Raw genomic sequence first — 16,579 nt, forward strand, 5'->3', positions numbered from 1 at the left:
TCAGCGCGCTGTGTTTGTAATCGTGCAAGTGTATAAAGTGTATGTTGTATAAAAGAGAGCAGATTCATAGTGCTCTACTGTGCGGGGGGGGAGTCCTACCCGCCGCCGGAGAGGCAGAGTAAGTGCCGGCCGAAGCAGGCTGCGTGGGGGGGGAAGCCCTACCCGCCGCTAGAGAGGCTGAGTAAACATTGGCCGGAGCAGGCTGTGGGGGCGGGGAGCGCCCGACAGAGAAAACAGAGGAAAACAGAGTAAACTGTGGAAAAGTGGGTGAGAACGGTTGTTGAATAAAGGTGGTAAATTGTGGTGTAGGTTGTGTACACTCTCACCGTGGCTAGACGAACCCGAGGGGTTCCTCTGCCTCAGTGGTTTGGACTCGACCCCTGGGAGTTTGTGAATCCGGTGAATTATTGGATAGATAGGGGAGACGAACGAGTTCATTTAGAGGGGCTCTACCGGACTTCAGCTGGCACTCTCGTAAGTCTGGACTGGGAACAGCTTGCCGTAGAGGATTTAGAGCTCCCTGTAATAAATGGAATAGCTTGCCTTTGCGGGAAATTTCCAGTAACCTTTGGTGCATCAAGGGGCTGGCACGCTGCGTGGGTATTATTAGAGTGCATAGTTTGTGGGAAACGCTGGTATTGCTGTTCCAGCAGGCGACGGGGCACTTGCCCCAAGTGTAAGTTAGAGGTTTCTCATCGAACTGATTCAGAGTCTAAGATCTTAAAGCTTTTGTGTGGAAAATCGCATCTGGTACCTGCCACTTGGAGTGTGTGGGAGGAGGACTGGGAAGCTACTGTGAAGTCCTGTGAAAAGAGATTTGGGTGGAAGCGAGAGAGGGCAAGAAGGAAATAATGGGAACCAACCAGAGCAAGGAAGTTCCACGGGCTAGCCCCTTAGGGTGCATCTTGGCCCACTGGAAGGAAATCACTAGCCGGGGGGGGCTCCGAGAATAAAAAGGATTTAATCCAGTATTGCACATGCTGGTGGCCCTTGTACAGGTTAGGGGACAGAGCAAGGTGGCCACCCACTGGAACCCTGGACTATAATACTTTACTGCAGTTAATGTTGTTATTAAGATGGGAAGGTAAATGGGATGAGGTTTCATATGCTGATATGTTTTTTGTTTTAAGGAATCACCAAGAGTGGCAAAAGGACTGTGGGATTAAATCACCCTCAGACCCACTGGTCTTGGCCCTCGAAAAAGATAACAAGGCAAAGAGAGGGCAAATCAAACGCTGTTGTTCAGCATGCAGTATAGGACAACGGTGTATGAGATCGGATAAGGTCTATCGTTCTGAGGAGCAAGAACGAGACTCATTTGAGTGGGTGAAAGGTCCTCCAGCTCCTCCCCGGGGGGGGGAGGCGGAGGAGGCTGAGGCTGAAACCGAGGATGAGGAGGAAGGGAACTTCCCCAAAAAGGAGGAGGACTCAGGTGGGGAGGGCACATCTACTAGAACCCACCCTACGCGTGGGAGTCCAATTGCATCTAGAACTAGGAGGCAAGTAGTGCTACAGGCCCCTCTGCGACAGGCAGTGGGACCAGAAGGGACCAAATTGATGATCAAAGTGCCATTTACCACCCTTGATTTAGAAGCATGGGAAAGGATTGCGAAGAATTATCGTGTTGACCCGATACTCACTGCCAAACGCTTACGATATGTTATCAAACAACACAATCCAGACTAAGCTGACATCCAGCTGCTACTAGATGCTTTCACTGAGACTGAGAAACAGCTGATCTTAAAGACAGCAGGGAATTTGGCAGAGGATTACTGTAAGGCCACACAGCTGGATGTAAAAGAACATTTCCCCCTCCAAGATCCAGAATGGGATCCTAATGTGTCGGCAGAGGTAAAGAAATTAACAGAGTATCAAGAGTGGATAGCAACAGGGGTAGAAAGAGCTATTCCAAAAACCATAAACTGGTCTGCCTTATATTCCCTTAAGCAGGGGCCTTCTGAGACTCCATCTGAATTCCTAGAGCGTTTGAGGGATGCTATGCGTCGTCATACATCATTAGATCCGGAGTCTGAGATAGGGATAAATCAACTAGTTAATTCATTTTTGGGGCAGTCTGCTGGAGATATCAGACGTAAACTTCAGAAAATTCGGGGACCAGATGGGAGGAATCTCGAAGCCTTGTTAGAGGAAGCCTGGAGAGTATTTAGTAACCGTGAGGAAGGATATAAACAGGGAATGAAAAGGTTGGTGGCAGTAGTACAGGAGGAAAGGCAGAGGAAATACAACCAGAGACCGCCGAGACAGGGACCACCTCGGCTGGACAGGAACCAGTGTGCAATCTGCAAAAGAATTGGTCACTGGAAAGACCAATGCCCAGAACGAAGAAGGAGTAACCAGCAGATGGCTGCACGCATACAAGACAACTGAGGAGGACCGGGGGATTCCACCCCAGCGGATCCACTGGTTATAACAATGAGGCTGGGGGAAGAAGGGAGAAGGGTGGAATTTTTGGTTGACACGGGGGCTACATATTCAGTTCTAAATAAGGCTTTAGTACCTGTGGAAAATGATTATGTTGTAGTGCAGGGGGCAACTGGCCAGTCTGAAAGAGCATATTTTTGTAAACCTTTGAGGTATAAATTGGGAAAACAATGGGGTATTCATAAATTCTTGTACATGCCTAACTCACCAAGAGCACTCTTAGGGAGAGATTTATTGGAACAGTTACAAGCAACCATTACATTCAAAAAGGGGGAAATTACTCTGGAGGTAAATGATCAAAAATACATAGAGTTATTAAGTTTAACTCTGACAGCTATTGGCATTAAGGAAGAAATTGATGAAGAAATACTGAGTCAGGTATTTCCTGGGGTGTGGGCCTCTGATGTGCCAGGGAGGGCGAAAAATGCCTCTCCCATAATAATCAAACTCAAGGAGGGGGCGCAACCAGTGAGAATCAAGCAGTACCCCCTAAAGAAAGAGGATAGGGAAGGAATCAGCCCAATAATTGAAAATTTTCTGCGGTTAGGATTATTGAAAGAATGCCAATCTGATTTCAATACCCCCATCTTACCTGTTCGGAAACCTGATGGGTCATACCGGATAGTACAGGATTTGAGGGCTGTCAATAAAATAACAGAAGATCTGTATCCGGTGGTAGCCAATCCATACACTTTATTAACTTGCCTAACACCTGAGCTAACCTGGTTTACTGTTTTAGATCTAAAGGATGCCTTCTTTTGCCTCCCCATCCATAAAGCCAGCCAAAAAATTTTTTGCATTTGAATGGGAAAGCCCTAAGAGTGGGCGCAAAACCCAGCTCACATGGACCAGACTACCCCAAGGCTGGAAAAATTCCCCTACTTTGTTCGGGGAGAAACTTGCAAAGGATCTGGAATCCTGGGAAGCTCCACAGGAAGAAGGAAGGCTTTTGCAGTATGTGGACGACCTTCTAGTGGCCACTCAGACGAGGGAAGCATGTGTGGCCTGGACGGTAAGCCTTTTGAATTTGCTAGGACTCCAAGGATACAGAGTATCAAAGAAAAAGGCGCAGATAGTAAAACAGAAAGTTATCTACCTGGGGTACGAGGTGAGTGCTGGGCAACGGACTTTAGGGCAGGCTCGCAAGGAAGCCATATGCCAGACCCCAAAACCCCAGACCATAAAAGAGCTCCAAACCTTTTTAGGCATGGCAGGATGGTGCCGGCTGTGGGTCTATAATTATGGACTGCTTGTCAGACCCCTCTATGCTCTGATTGCCGATGGAAGCAGAGATCTCCAGTGGACAAAAGAAGCAACACGGGCCTTTCACCAGCTGAAGAATGCTCTCATGTCAGCTCCAGCTTTGGGACTTCCAGATGTGAGTAAACCATTCTTCCTATTTTCCCATAAGAAACAGGGAATTGCCCTGGGAATACTGGCTCAGGACTTGGGTCCATACCGAAGGGCAGTTGCCTACCTCTCTAAACAACTAGATGCAACAGCCAAAGGATGGCCAGGTTGCCTCAGAGCTGTAGCAGCAGTTGTGCTGAACATTCAAGAGGCTCGCAAGTTTACCCTGGGACAAAAATTGACTGTGCTAGTGTCCCACACTGTATCTGCAGTACTGGAAGTAAAGGGTGGCCACTGGCTTTCGCCACAGAGATTTCTGAAATACCAGGCCATCATGGTAGAGCAAGATGATGTAGAGATCGTGGTGACTAATATTGTCAACTCAGCTTCCTTTCTCAGTGGAAACCAAGGAGAAGCAGTACACCATGATTGCCTGGAGACCATCGAAGCGACCTACTCCAGCCGCCCAGACTTAAAGGACACCCCTCTGGAAGATGCAGAGACCTGGTTCACTGACGGGAGCAGCTATATTACCAATGGGAAGCGACATGCTGGGTATGCAGTGACCACCTACAGAGAGGTAATCGAGTCTGGACCCTTACCAACAGGTACCTCCGCGCAGAAGGCTGAGATAATTGCCCTGACCCGTGCCTTGGAAAGGGCAAAAGGGAGGAGGATAAACATCTACACAGACTCGAGGTACGCATTCGGAGTTGTACATGCACATGGGGCCATCTGGAAGGAGAGAGGACTGCTTACCTCACAGGGAAAGAACATGAAACATGCACAAGAGATAATCCAGCTGCTGGAAGCAGTTCAGCTGCCTGAAAAGGTAGCAATTATGCATATTAAGGCACACCAAAAAGTGAGCTCAGAATTAGAAGAAGGAAATGAGCTGGCGGATAGAGAGGCAAAAGAAGCAGCAAGAGGTGAGGTAGCTACTGAAGGAGCCCTTATTCCAGATGGACAAATCTCCCTTGAAGGTAAGCCAGAATACAACAAGAGAGATAGGAAATTAATTGAAGATCAAAAAGGGACGTATAACCAAGAAGGGTGGGCTACCATTGAAAAGAAGCTGGTAATCCCTTCCCATCTATTGTGGTCACTAGTAAGGGAGGAACACCAGAAAACGCACTGGGGAATAGATGCCCTATACACCTATCTGATTGAAAGAATTGTTGCTAGGAATTTATATGCCACTATTACTCAGGTGACCCGACAGTGTGATCTTTGCCTCCAGACTAACCCCAAAAACACCCCCAGACCGAAACTCGGTCAGATTGGGAGAGGCCATGGGCCTGTACAGCAGTGGCAAATTGACTTTTCAGAACTCCCAAGGAAAGGGGGGTATCAGTATTTGCTGGTATTGACAGATACATTTTCAGGGTGGCCAGAAGCGTTCCCCACCAGAACTGTCAAAGCTCGAGAGGTGACCAGAGTATTATTACAAGAAATAATACCACGCTTCAGAGTTCCAGCCACAATATCCTCAGATAGAGGATCACATTTCATTTCCAAAGTAGTACAACAGATTAGTAGCCACCTGGGCATAGACTGGGAACTCCACACTCCATACCGCCCCCAATCAAGCGGCCAGGTGGAGAAGATGAATCATTTGATTAAACAGCAAATTATAAGACTGGGGCAGGAAGCTAATCTACCTTGGCCCCAGGCTCTTCCAATAGCACTGTTGCGAATTCGAACGAAACCTCGAGCTAAAGAAAAGTTAAGCCCTTTTGAAATACTCTATGGAAGACCATATGGAATACAAAAGGGAGTGTCCACCCATATTGGAGAAGTAACACTAGCCACCTACATGGTGGCTTTAAATAAACAGCTCAAGGAAATTGAGAAACATGTGGCTGGAACTCGGAGCAGGGAATTAGATGGGCCAGTACATAATATACAACCTGGAGATTATGTATATGTTAAGTCTCTTACAGAAAAGACCTTGGAACCACAGTGGGAAGGACCATTCCAAGTGCTTCTCACCACCTTCACTGCAATCAAAATCAAGGAGCAGAACGCCTGGATTCATCACTCTCGGGTGAAGAAGGCCCAGAAACCTCTTGAGGAGTTACGCCAGGAGACGATGAACTGAGACTAAAACTTACTCGGGCAAAATGAGTATATTGCGGTCGAGAGTAGCTCATATTTTAGTTTGTAGAATTGTTTTGTATGTAATCATAACTAAGGTTTTAGAACTTGAAAGTACTTTTATTCAGAGCAATGCTGAATGGCCTTGGTCCCAGGCGTTTAATCAGTATACTGGATCCATGGGAAAATCTTCTGAGATAAAGGATTTAAACCTATCCACTGTGGTAATTCATGGAGATCGGGTATATGGGGAGCAGGAATGGCAGGAACGGAGGCTGTGGACACTTCAAGGGATCAGAGGAGAAGAAATTAAGGTAGGATGCCGGATGATAAATGGGACAGCTTACGAGAAACCAAATGAGATTAGTGTCTCAACCTCTCCTGGTGTACATGAACGCCAGAAAATCTGTGATAGCCTAAATGAATCAGACTGCTGGTGTAATTTCACCTTAATACAGCCTGTAGAAATAACTTGCCTTTGGGCACAGGATGATATCGGGCTTTCATTTAAATTCAAAATAGATACTACACCTTTTACCACAGCAGAACCCTATACAGCCCACACCAAGACTCAAATAGTTCAGACTCAACCCAAACTCGAACCTGAGGTGTATGGGGTAGGCCCCTATGTAGTAAGGAATGTGGGTGAGCAGCAACTATTATTCAATCCAGAATGGTCTCTCAAACGTGTGGAGTTGATAATGCAAATTAACATCTCAAGAATCCAACCAGCCTGCTCCTCCATCCTAAAAACTTCATTTGGGGGCTGGACAGCATGGTTACAAAAACAGGCATACCTCAGAGACAGAACAAGAAGGGATCTAACTGGCATATTAGGGACAGGATTAGGAGTTTTAAATGGAATTGATTCAGAAATACTGATGAATAGACTGGCCACTGCAGCAGGTAGCCTAACAAAATTGAAGCAACCCTTGCAGTCATCTCTATTAGCATTAGGAACTAGCCAGTGGCAGATTTCGAAAGTTCTGTCAAAATGGGAAACGGCCGGGGACCAAGACCACAAACTGATAGTAGAAGCACTTGGTACAGTTCAAGATAATGTGTCCTTAGCTTTCAGTTGTATACAAGCACAGTTATGGATGCAGGCAACAGCAGCTCTGATTATACGGGAAGGGGGTGAAGGTAATTTTCCAGCTGAAATTCGGAAGGTTGTGTGGGACAATGCAATTGATTTTGACAGGAAATTTCAGTCCTGGTGGACTATGGTGAATTTCACCTATGATCCTGTTTCTAATGTGGCAACTGCCTTTGTGCTTACCATACGTAATGCCACTGTTTATGTTATCCATCCCATCATCGCCCTAGGATTAAACCATGAAAAAACCATACTCTATCCCTCAGAACATAGAGTATGGGCACGAAAGATGAATGGAAAGTGGCAGACAGTAAACTTAGAATCCTGCATTACTAGAGAACAGATGGGATTCATTTGTGAAAGCAATACTATTAATGCTCAGGATGTGTGTTTGGACACTGAACAGAGTATTTGTCACTTTGAAATTCATCCAGTCACTGACCTGAGAACTGTGCTCGTATATACTGGAAAAGGGTGTGTGTGTCTAAGGACTGCCTGTGCTGCAGTAAATATTGATAGCAATGATGTTATTCTGTCTAGTAAAAATCATTCTAACTTCTGTATTTGTAATTTTGTTAAGATTATCGGGTGTGATTTTTCGTACTTGGCCCCAGTGACATCCCACCAGCTGATTAAAGCTAATTACACAATGTATCACAGACTACCACCTACCCCTATTGGGATGAACCTTACATTAGTGAAACAGTTAATTGAGCACCAAGACTTATTGGAAATCTTGAAGGAAATCCAAGAAAGTGGAAAGAAAACCTTAATTACTGTCCAACACGATACAAAGGAGATAACCAGGGTTCTACAAAGAATAAAACAAAATATGGATCATCACTGGTGGGATGTGATCTTTGGGTGGTCACCAACTGCGAATGGAATCTTTAATAAGTTGTGTCACCCCATTGTAGTTTTACTAATATTAGTTGGGATAAGTTTAGGACTATCTATTACATTGTTAATTTGGAACTGTAGGATGCTACAACGAATAGCTGTACTAACATCTTTGTCAAACGTGCATGGTGAAGCGTTAAAAGACACCTATCGTCGCGGGGTTTTCCTTAAGTAAAAGAATTTACTTATTTCCTAGGAAAGGGGGGAATGAGACGAAGTGGGGATCCATTCTGAATTAGGTGAAGTGCCAGGAAGAGGTGAGAAGTCTGTGGGGCCAAAAGCTGAAGGAAAGGCCGCATTCCAGAGACAGCAAGGAGACAGAGAAAGGAAAACAGAAATTGCCGCAAGGTCGATCTGCCCCAGACCTAGGAATTCCTCTGATAAAGAAGAACTAGTGCTAAATGTCACGTGGAATGAATATGTATGAACTTATTGTGAAAATGTATGCATATGCATTTGGGAGGGGGATAAAAGAAGACCCGAGGTCTTCAGAGGTACGCTTGCCTATTGGGGAGGCTTGCGTCCGGCACGTGTCGTAATAAAGCATACCGAACTTTACAACTTTTACGAAGTTGTGAGGTTTCTTCTTTTCTCCGCAAAAGAGTACACCTAGAACTGACTACCCCAGGGGTGGAAACACAGTCCAACCATCCACCATGGACTAATCCAGACTACACTAAAAAGAGTAAGGCTCCAGAACATCTGAAATACATCAATGGCATCATTGTGTGGGGGAACACCGCAGCAGAAGTGTTTGATAAAAGAGAGAAAATCATCCAGATTCTCCTGAAAACCAATTTCACCATCAAGAAGAACAAAGTTAAGGGAGCTACTCGAGAAATCCAATTCCTGGGAGTAAATTAGCAAGATGGACAGCATCAGATTTCCACCAGTGTCATCACCAAGATCACAACAATATCTCCACCAACCAACAAGAAGGAAACACAAGCTTTCCTAGGCAGCATAAGCTTTTAGAGAATACATATTCCCGAATACAACCAGATTATGAATCCTCTCTACCTGATCACCTGCCAGAAAAATTCTTTCCAATGGGGCCCTAAACAACAACAAGCCTTTGCCCAGATTAAACAGGAAATTGCCTATACAGGAACCTTTGACCCAATCAGGACAGAACCAGATGTGAAGAACATACTCTACTCTGCAGCTGGGAGCCACAGTCTGTCCTAAAACCTTTGACAGATGGTACCTGGTGAGACTCAAGCCCAACCACTAGGATTTTGGAGTCCAAACTACAGAGGGTCTGAAACCAACTACACTCCAACAGAGAAGGAAATTTTAGCAACCTATGAACGAGTCCAAGATGTCTCAGAAGTGATCAACACTGAAACAAAACTCCTCTTCGCACCCCGACTACCAGTGCTAGGGTGGATATTCAAAACAAAGGTTCCCTCTACCCACCGTACCACCAATGCCACATAGAACAAATAGATCACCCTCATCACACAGTGCGCTCATATTAGAATACTGAATAGTCCTAGGATTTTGGAGATAATTACAAATTATCCTAAAAGTGAAAAGTCTAGTCTCACTAACAAAGGGAAACAAAAAGTGACACGTGCTGAAGAAGCTCCATCATACAACAAACTAGCAACAGAAGAAACACGTTACACTCTTTTTACTAGTAGTTCTTACCACATTGTAGAAATGAAACAAAAGTAGAAATCAGCCATCTAAAACCCCACACAACAGTTTACAGAAACTACTGAAAGAAAAGGTGCCAAAATCTGTGGGTCTCTGGGCTTTATATAAGTCCAGATCCGGCTTGCTCAGGACTAAAGCTCACACGGAACTGCATAGATGGAGGATAAAAGACGAGAAGCGCTCCTTGCTATGTGGAGAGGAGTATCCAGTTTATTAGCTTGAGACAGGACACTGAGGGTGGCAGTGACCACCCAGGTAGCAAAGAGGCTGAACCTTTACCTGCAGTGGGTTTTATACTCTAGGGGAAAAGGGGGGGAGGGAAAGAGGACTGTGGCCAATGGGATAACATTGGGGTGGGGCAAGGGGAGGAGCCACCCGTGGGACAGACCGCCAAGGAAGGGGGGGGAAGTGTGGGAGGGAGCAACCATGTGAAAGAGAGGGGGGATACACCATGCACGTGACCGACATGCCCAGTAACATTTTCTTCATCACCCTTACAAAGACAGCAACTAAATCAACTATTTAGTGCACTACAACAAAAAGGTAGATCAAACCAACTAACTAAACTCAAAGCTATTCACCTGGTCCTAAACCTTACCGAAAGAGAGAAGTGACCAAAGCTCTACATCTACACTGATTCATGGATAATAACCAATACCCTGTGGGGATGGTTGGAGAAGTGGAAAAATGCTAATTGACAGCCTAGAGGAAAAACAATTTGGGCTACTGATAATTGGAAAGACATCACCATCAGAGTAGAGAAGCTACCTATGAAAGTTCACCATATAGATGCCCATGACCCCAAGAGTAGAACCAATGAAGAACACCAAAACAATCAACAAGTTGATCAGACTACAAAAATAGAGGTGTCAAAGACAGACTTAAATTGACAACACAAGAAATAGTTATTCCTAACTAGATAGGCTCATGATACCTCAAATCATCAAGGTGGAAATACCACCATAAGTGAGCACAAGACTGAGAGGTGGATCTAACCACTGACAATATTTCTCAGATTATCCATGACTGTGAGACGTATACCACCATCAAGCAAGCCAAGTGGGTGAAACCCCTATGGTATAGTAGGTGGTGGTCCAAATATAAGTATGGGGAGGCCCAGCAGATTGATTACATCACATTACCCCAAACACACCAAAGTAAGCACTATGTGCTCACAACAGTAGAAACCATCACAAGATCAGGAGAGACCTACCCTATACCTCACACTACGCCCTGTAACACCATCCTAAGCCTTAAAAAGCAAGTCCTTTGGAGGCATGGTACCCCTGAAAAGACTGAGTCAAACAATGGAATTAATTTCAAGAACAACCTTATCAACACCTGGACTAGGGAACATGGCATTGAGTGGGTGTACCTTATCCCCTACCATACATCAATTACAAGTAAAGTGGAGAAATACAACAGACTTAAAAACAACGTTGGAAGCATTGGGTGGGGGATCTTTCAAAAATTGAGAGCAACATTTAGCAAAGACCACCAGATTAATTAACACCCAATGTTCTACCAACCAAGCAGACCCAGCCCAGTCATACAATAGACAAAAACAAAGTCCCAATAATACATATCAGAGGTTTGTTAAGAAAAACAATTTAAATTAATTCCACCTCGAGTACAAACAATGTTGTGCTCCAGGACTGGCCCGGTGGGCCACAGGTGTGAGCTGCCAGTGCTCTTCTGGATGTTTAGTCTAGAGTAGGTTTAAACAGGTCCAAAGAAAAAGAAAAACCACAGTCCAGGGAATTTCTGTGCTTCAGTTAGTTAAAAATTAACTTAAAGTGAAGGAGAGCTCTGTCCTGCCATCTGTTCGTCTATTCACAGACAACATAGTCCAGGAGCGGGAATGTGGAGGAGTGAGTGAGTTTCTGAAAATAAATTGCGTGCTTCTTCTTTCTCCCCCCCTTCACTCTCAGAACTAATTTTAAAGGTGTAAAACTTATTTCTGGGTTAAACAGATGAATGGGGATATGAGTATTAGAAAGTCACCCTAGGACATTCCACCATATTCATACAATAATCCCATCCTTCTAATTTCTTTTTTAAATTAATTCTGTATATATGTTGTAGATTATCAGAATAAATGATGTGGTATTCAGATTGAATTAGACTGTATTAAAAATTGTGTATATTTTTGCTTGATTGCATTTTTGGTTTTTTATATTGTAATTGGAAAAGATGTTTTAGGCAACTCTCTGTCGCTGAACGACACGAAAGAACACAAGCACACCACCGCTCTCAAGGTGAAGGGAAAAAAGGGAAGTTTTATTCTCTGACTCCAATATTTATAGTTTTACAAAAGTGACAGCGGATTGGAAGGTGACAGTGACACCTCTGCAATGACACTGGTCAAACCAACAGTCCATCAACTCTCTCCTCCTCCATAAAGGAATGCAAAACAATGAGTTATTTACAGAAAGTGTGTGAGAAAGTTCACTACAAGAATGTCAACATCAGAAGGCTTAGAAAATCTTAAAAAACCAGGGTGACAACTGTCCTTATCACACAAGGTCATTGGTACACACAAGTGGAATCCTCAAACATAGCCTGGGAAAAGATAAAAGTATTCATGCCTATGTGGAATCTAGTGAACCAAGGGGTGTCTCCCTCCCATGCTCATCAGCAGAAGGATTTAAATTTGCTATGATTAATCTAAACCTGTCTAGCATTTTAGTTAAGGCACTTAACCAGTGTGCTGGTTTTGCATTAATTGATATTTGGTGAGGAGGGAAGAAGCCACCCACGGAAATGAATTTTCTGAGAGGAGCTGCTCAGAACTTCCTCTGTGCTTAACAATACCAATCAGTGACTAGTTTTGAAGACTGACACCTTGTTAAACCACTAGAAAGCTAAATCCTCCTCTGTGAACACACATACAAAAATGAAAAAACCACACATATTTTCTCTTTTCCTTCTGGCTGGGAAACAGGTAACAAGGCCAGTCTGTCCCTCGTCTTGGCTGAGTCGGCCATGCTATGGGGCCGGGTACCTTCCCAGGAAGCCTGCTGGACCCCGTCCCAGCTGAGCCGAGCCCCCAGCAGCTGCAGGGCAGGGGGAGGGGAGGCCATGGGCCGCTGAGTACTAGCCTGGCTGCTGAGATCCTAGCCCTCCCCCCAGCACAACCATTGAAAGAAACCTGGAGGCAACCCTGCAGCCTGCACAGAAAACAGCCCCATGGCCGATCCTGACACAGCCTTCAGTGCATCTGCTAAAGAAACCTCCATGTAAAACAGCTTGGGCTGGCAGGGATCACGTGATCATCTGCAGGTCCTGGGTGAGCTGTGAACTCTTTCAGTGCACAGATGAGACCTACAGACATCAATCCTCTCTTGAGTGAGAGAAAAGGACAGAGTGAAGACACGCAGAGGACAACACAGAGACACCAAAGTCAGTAAGGAGTCAAATCCCAGATGGAAGGTGAATGAGGAGATGCCTTAATTTTAGGCTGAAAATTCTTTTGTAAGCCATGGTGATGGACTATGATACACTGAAATATCCCTATAACTCATTGAAAATATGAGGGGATGGATTGTTCAGAACTGTGCTGAAGCAGACAAATGTTGAAGTAGCTGTGATTCAATGGGAAGCTTAAACAGAGAAAGATGAGTGATGAAGATCCTTTGCCCCCAGGGAAAGAAGAAGACCTCTGTTCCCAGAGGTGAAGATGATCTCAGAGACAGATGAAGAGAACATTTGCTTTTGAACAACTCATCCTTAAAATAGTACCCCATAAGTTGACATGACCCATAAAAGCAGCTGTGGGAAGGCTGCCAAAGATGGGAGGGGCTTCATGAATGCAGATTTCTGGGCATCTGTTATTCATGGAAATTGAAACCACGACAGAACTGTTTTCTTGGGGAGAAGTCTCCATGTAATGTCAAAAGAGACTACTCTCCCTAAATGAACTGAAGAAAGACTTGTAGAAATGGTCAGCTGATGGAAAATTTAAGGTTATGTCTCTTTACATTGTCAGTGGGAAAGAAAAGGAGGGTGTTGGGGAGAGGAAATGTTCTGGAGGTTTTATTCTGATTTTTATAATTATTTTTTCCTTTTATCTACTGTTAAAGTTTTCTTTATACCCTTGTCCTAGGGTGACGTTATGATGCTTGTATCCCCATTTGTGTGTTCTGTTTATGCTGGATATTATGTTCTGTGCCTTCAAGACTGGCTCTGAAGAGTGAATGTTTTGTTTTGGTTTTGCTGTCAGCCGCTCCCCCACGGCTGGCGGGACACACAGACGGGGCAGTACATAGTGCTGCTTTTGCTTTTTGCTTTGCTTTTCGCTTTGCTTTTCGCTCTGTTGTTGCTCTTGCTTCTGCTTTGCTCCTGCTTTGCTCTTGCTTTTTGCTTCTGCTCATTAGTTAGCTTAGCTAAGCAGTCCAAATTTTTCCCTGGACTATTTTTTATTTCCCTTTTTTGGAACTACTCAAATCTGCTCTGGACTGGGACCTGGGAAACACCAAGAGTTTGCACCCTGTGGCCTGCAGCAGCTATTCCCAGCACCGGAGGGACTGATAACAGAGCGGCCACTCCCAGGAGAGACTTTCTGAATTTGTCATCTTTTTCAGAGTGGTGAAAGAGTGTTGTCATCTGGTATTGTTCATTTTGTGTGCTGGGGGGTGATTTGCCTGTTAAATAAACAGGTTCTTTCCATTTGTCTCCGAGGAATCCTTCCCGACCCAGTTGGGGGGAAAGGCTGTGTGGGTTTGCTTTCTGGAGGGGCCCCCTTTTGGAGGTTTTCTCCCAAATTTTTCACAAACCAGGACAAGTCTTGAGCCTGCATTGCCTTCCTCCTAATCCTATCTCATAGCAGGAAATGAGTAAGTATATTCTAGTGGGTGCACTGGCGTTTAGCCAGCGATAGACCCACTTCACTAATTGGCACAATGGCTGGGAAATATCAAATTGGTGAACTGAAACCACTACATCAGACTAAAGGGAATAACCATGTGTGGGAAAGCTGTCTTGGTTTCAGAGACAGGTGTCTGCCAAGGAAGGTGGGAACCTCCCTTGGAATGAAGAATATGACCCTCTTCCCTCCAAATTATTGTAACTTTGAAATTAAGGGGCTTTCAGGCAAAGATATGGGAAAAGGAATAACAGTTCTTTACTAGAATATATATATATATATATAAAACAAGGCAAACAAACAACAGCAGCAACAACAAACAGAAAAAAAAGAGACCCAATGTCCTAGGGTGACATTATGATGCTTGTATTCCCAGTCATCTGTTCTGTTTATGCTGATTATTCTGTGCCTTCAAGACTGGCTCAGACAGTGAAGGCGGGGAGAAGAAGGAGCACAGAGTTTCATTATCAGCTGCACTCTCCCCCACAGTCTGCTGGAACACAGAACTTCACTGTTGTCTGGGCACGGACGGGGCAGAACAGAGTGCTCCTTTTTGCTCTTTTAGTTAGTTTAGCTAGGTGAAGCAGTCCGAGTTTTCCCTGGACTGATTTTTCTTTCCCTTTTCCTGAATCTGTTCAAACCTGCTCCAGACTGGGACCCGGGGAAACACCGAGAGCCCGCACTTTGTAGCCTGCCGGGGCGTAGTCTGGGCAGTGGCCTTTTCCCAGCGCCTGAGGGACTGATAAGAGAGCAACCATTCCCAGGAGAGACTTTCTGAATTTGTCATCCCTTCAGAGGGACAAATGAGTTTTGTCATCTGGTATTGTTAATTTTTTGTGCTGGGGAGTGCTTTGTCTGTTAAATAAACAGGTTTTCTTCTACTTGTCTCTGAGGAAACTCTTCCAGAACCAGTTGGGGGGAGGGGCCATGTGGGTTTGCTTTCAGGGGGGCCCCTTTTGGAGGTTTTCTCCCAAATTTCCTCTAAACCAGGACACTCAAAAACAGCCATCTCTCAGCTGTCAAGCACTTTCCCCTTCAGTGTAGTTATGGGTCACAGCTGCACTGGTGCTGTTGGCTGCCAGCCAAGCAGGGCAGGCGCAATGATTCCCCCGCAGCTGCAGGGGGTGATGCCTTGTGAAGGCTGACCTAGAACAGAGACTAGGAGTTAAAGAATAAAGTACGTATTTATTAAAGGCCTCAATGGACACACATTGGGCAGTACAAGAGCCCAGCTAGGGCTACACCCAGGATGAACCCTAAATGGTCACAAAATGGACAACTGGTCATGAGATCTCCCACATTTATAAATTCTGGTTTATTAGCATATTAGAGTTAATTGTCCAATTATAGCTTTAGGTTATGAAGTCACATTCTTCTTGTTTGTCTCTCTTCATTCCGCTGTTGTTTATGCTCTTGGGCCTGAGATTCGGATTGGTTATTCTTGGTCCCCAGCTAGAAAAGGAATTGTTTTGTCTACCCACTCTGTGAAAAGAGCTTACTATCCCTTAATATGAAGCTCAGAACTACACACTAATGCAGTACAGAATCTGAAAAACATAAAAGCTAAAACCCGAGGGGTGCTGTGGCATGAGCTCAGCCACCTCTCTCCATATGGGTAATGGTGACTCAGCCGGTAGAAGAGAGAGAAAAGAGAAGAGGATAAGGTCAGAACATATGAGGGAAAACAACATGGAGACACAAAGGTCAGTGAAGAAGGAGTGGGAGGAGGTGCTCCAGGTGCCAAAGGCAAGATTCATCTGCAGGCCATGGTGAAGCAGGCTGTCCCCTGCCACTCATGGGGATCCATGAGGGATGCAGTGATCCACCCGCAGTCCGTAGGGGAGGTGCCCATGCCAGAGCAGGTGGATGCCTGGAGGAGGCTGTGATCCAGTGTGAGACCCAGTGGAGAAAGAGGGCCCTTGTTTCCAGGATGGAGCAGCCTGTCCTTGGAGGACTGCACCCTGTGGAAGAGTGACCTACACCACAGCAGTTTTGGGATGACTGCTGCTTGTCGGAGTGGACCCACGCTGGAAAAGTTCACAGAGAACTATCTCCCATGGGAGAGATCCCACGGTGCAGCAGGGGAAGGACTTCTTGCCCTGAACAGAAGAAAACCTTGGGTGATGAACTGACCAAATCCCCATACCCTGTCTCCCTGTGCTATTGGT

General features: G+C 45.1%; 1 protein-coding gene across 1 annotated transcript in view; it reads left to right on the plus strand.

Moving 5' to 3' along the window:
* Nucleotides 1-16,579, plus strand: part of LOC131095420 (uncharacterized) — a 57,159-nt gene that overhangs the window by 25,253 nt on the left and 15,327 nt on the right. Inside the window, 4 exon segments of the mRNA XM_058043118.1 lie at nucleotides 310-474; nucleotides 1,285-1,432; nucleotides 1,982-3,234; nucleotides 3,236-4,870. Of these exon segments, the coding sequence (XP_057899101.1) occupies nucleotides 310-474; nucleotides 1,285-1,432; nucleotides 1,982-3,234; nucleotides 3,236-4,870 (3,201 nt within the window).

Source organism: Melospiza georgiana, chromosome W (assembly GCF_028018845.1).
Source record: "Melospiza georgiana isolate bMelGeo1 chromosome W, bMelGeo1.pri, whole genome shotgun sequence".
In the NCBI taxonomy this organism is placed as follows: Eukaryota; Metazoa; Chordata; class Aves; order Passeriformes; family Passerellidae; genus Melospiza; species Melospiza georgiana.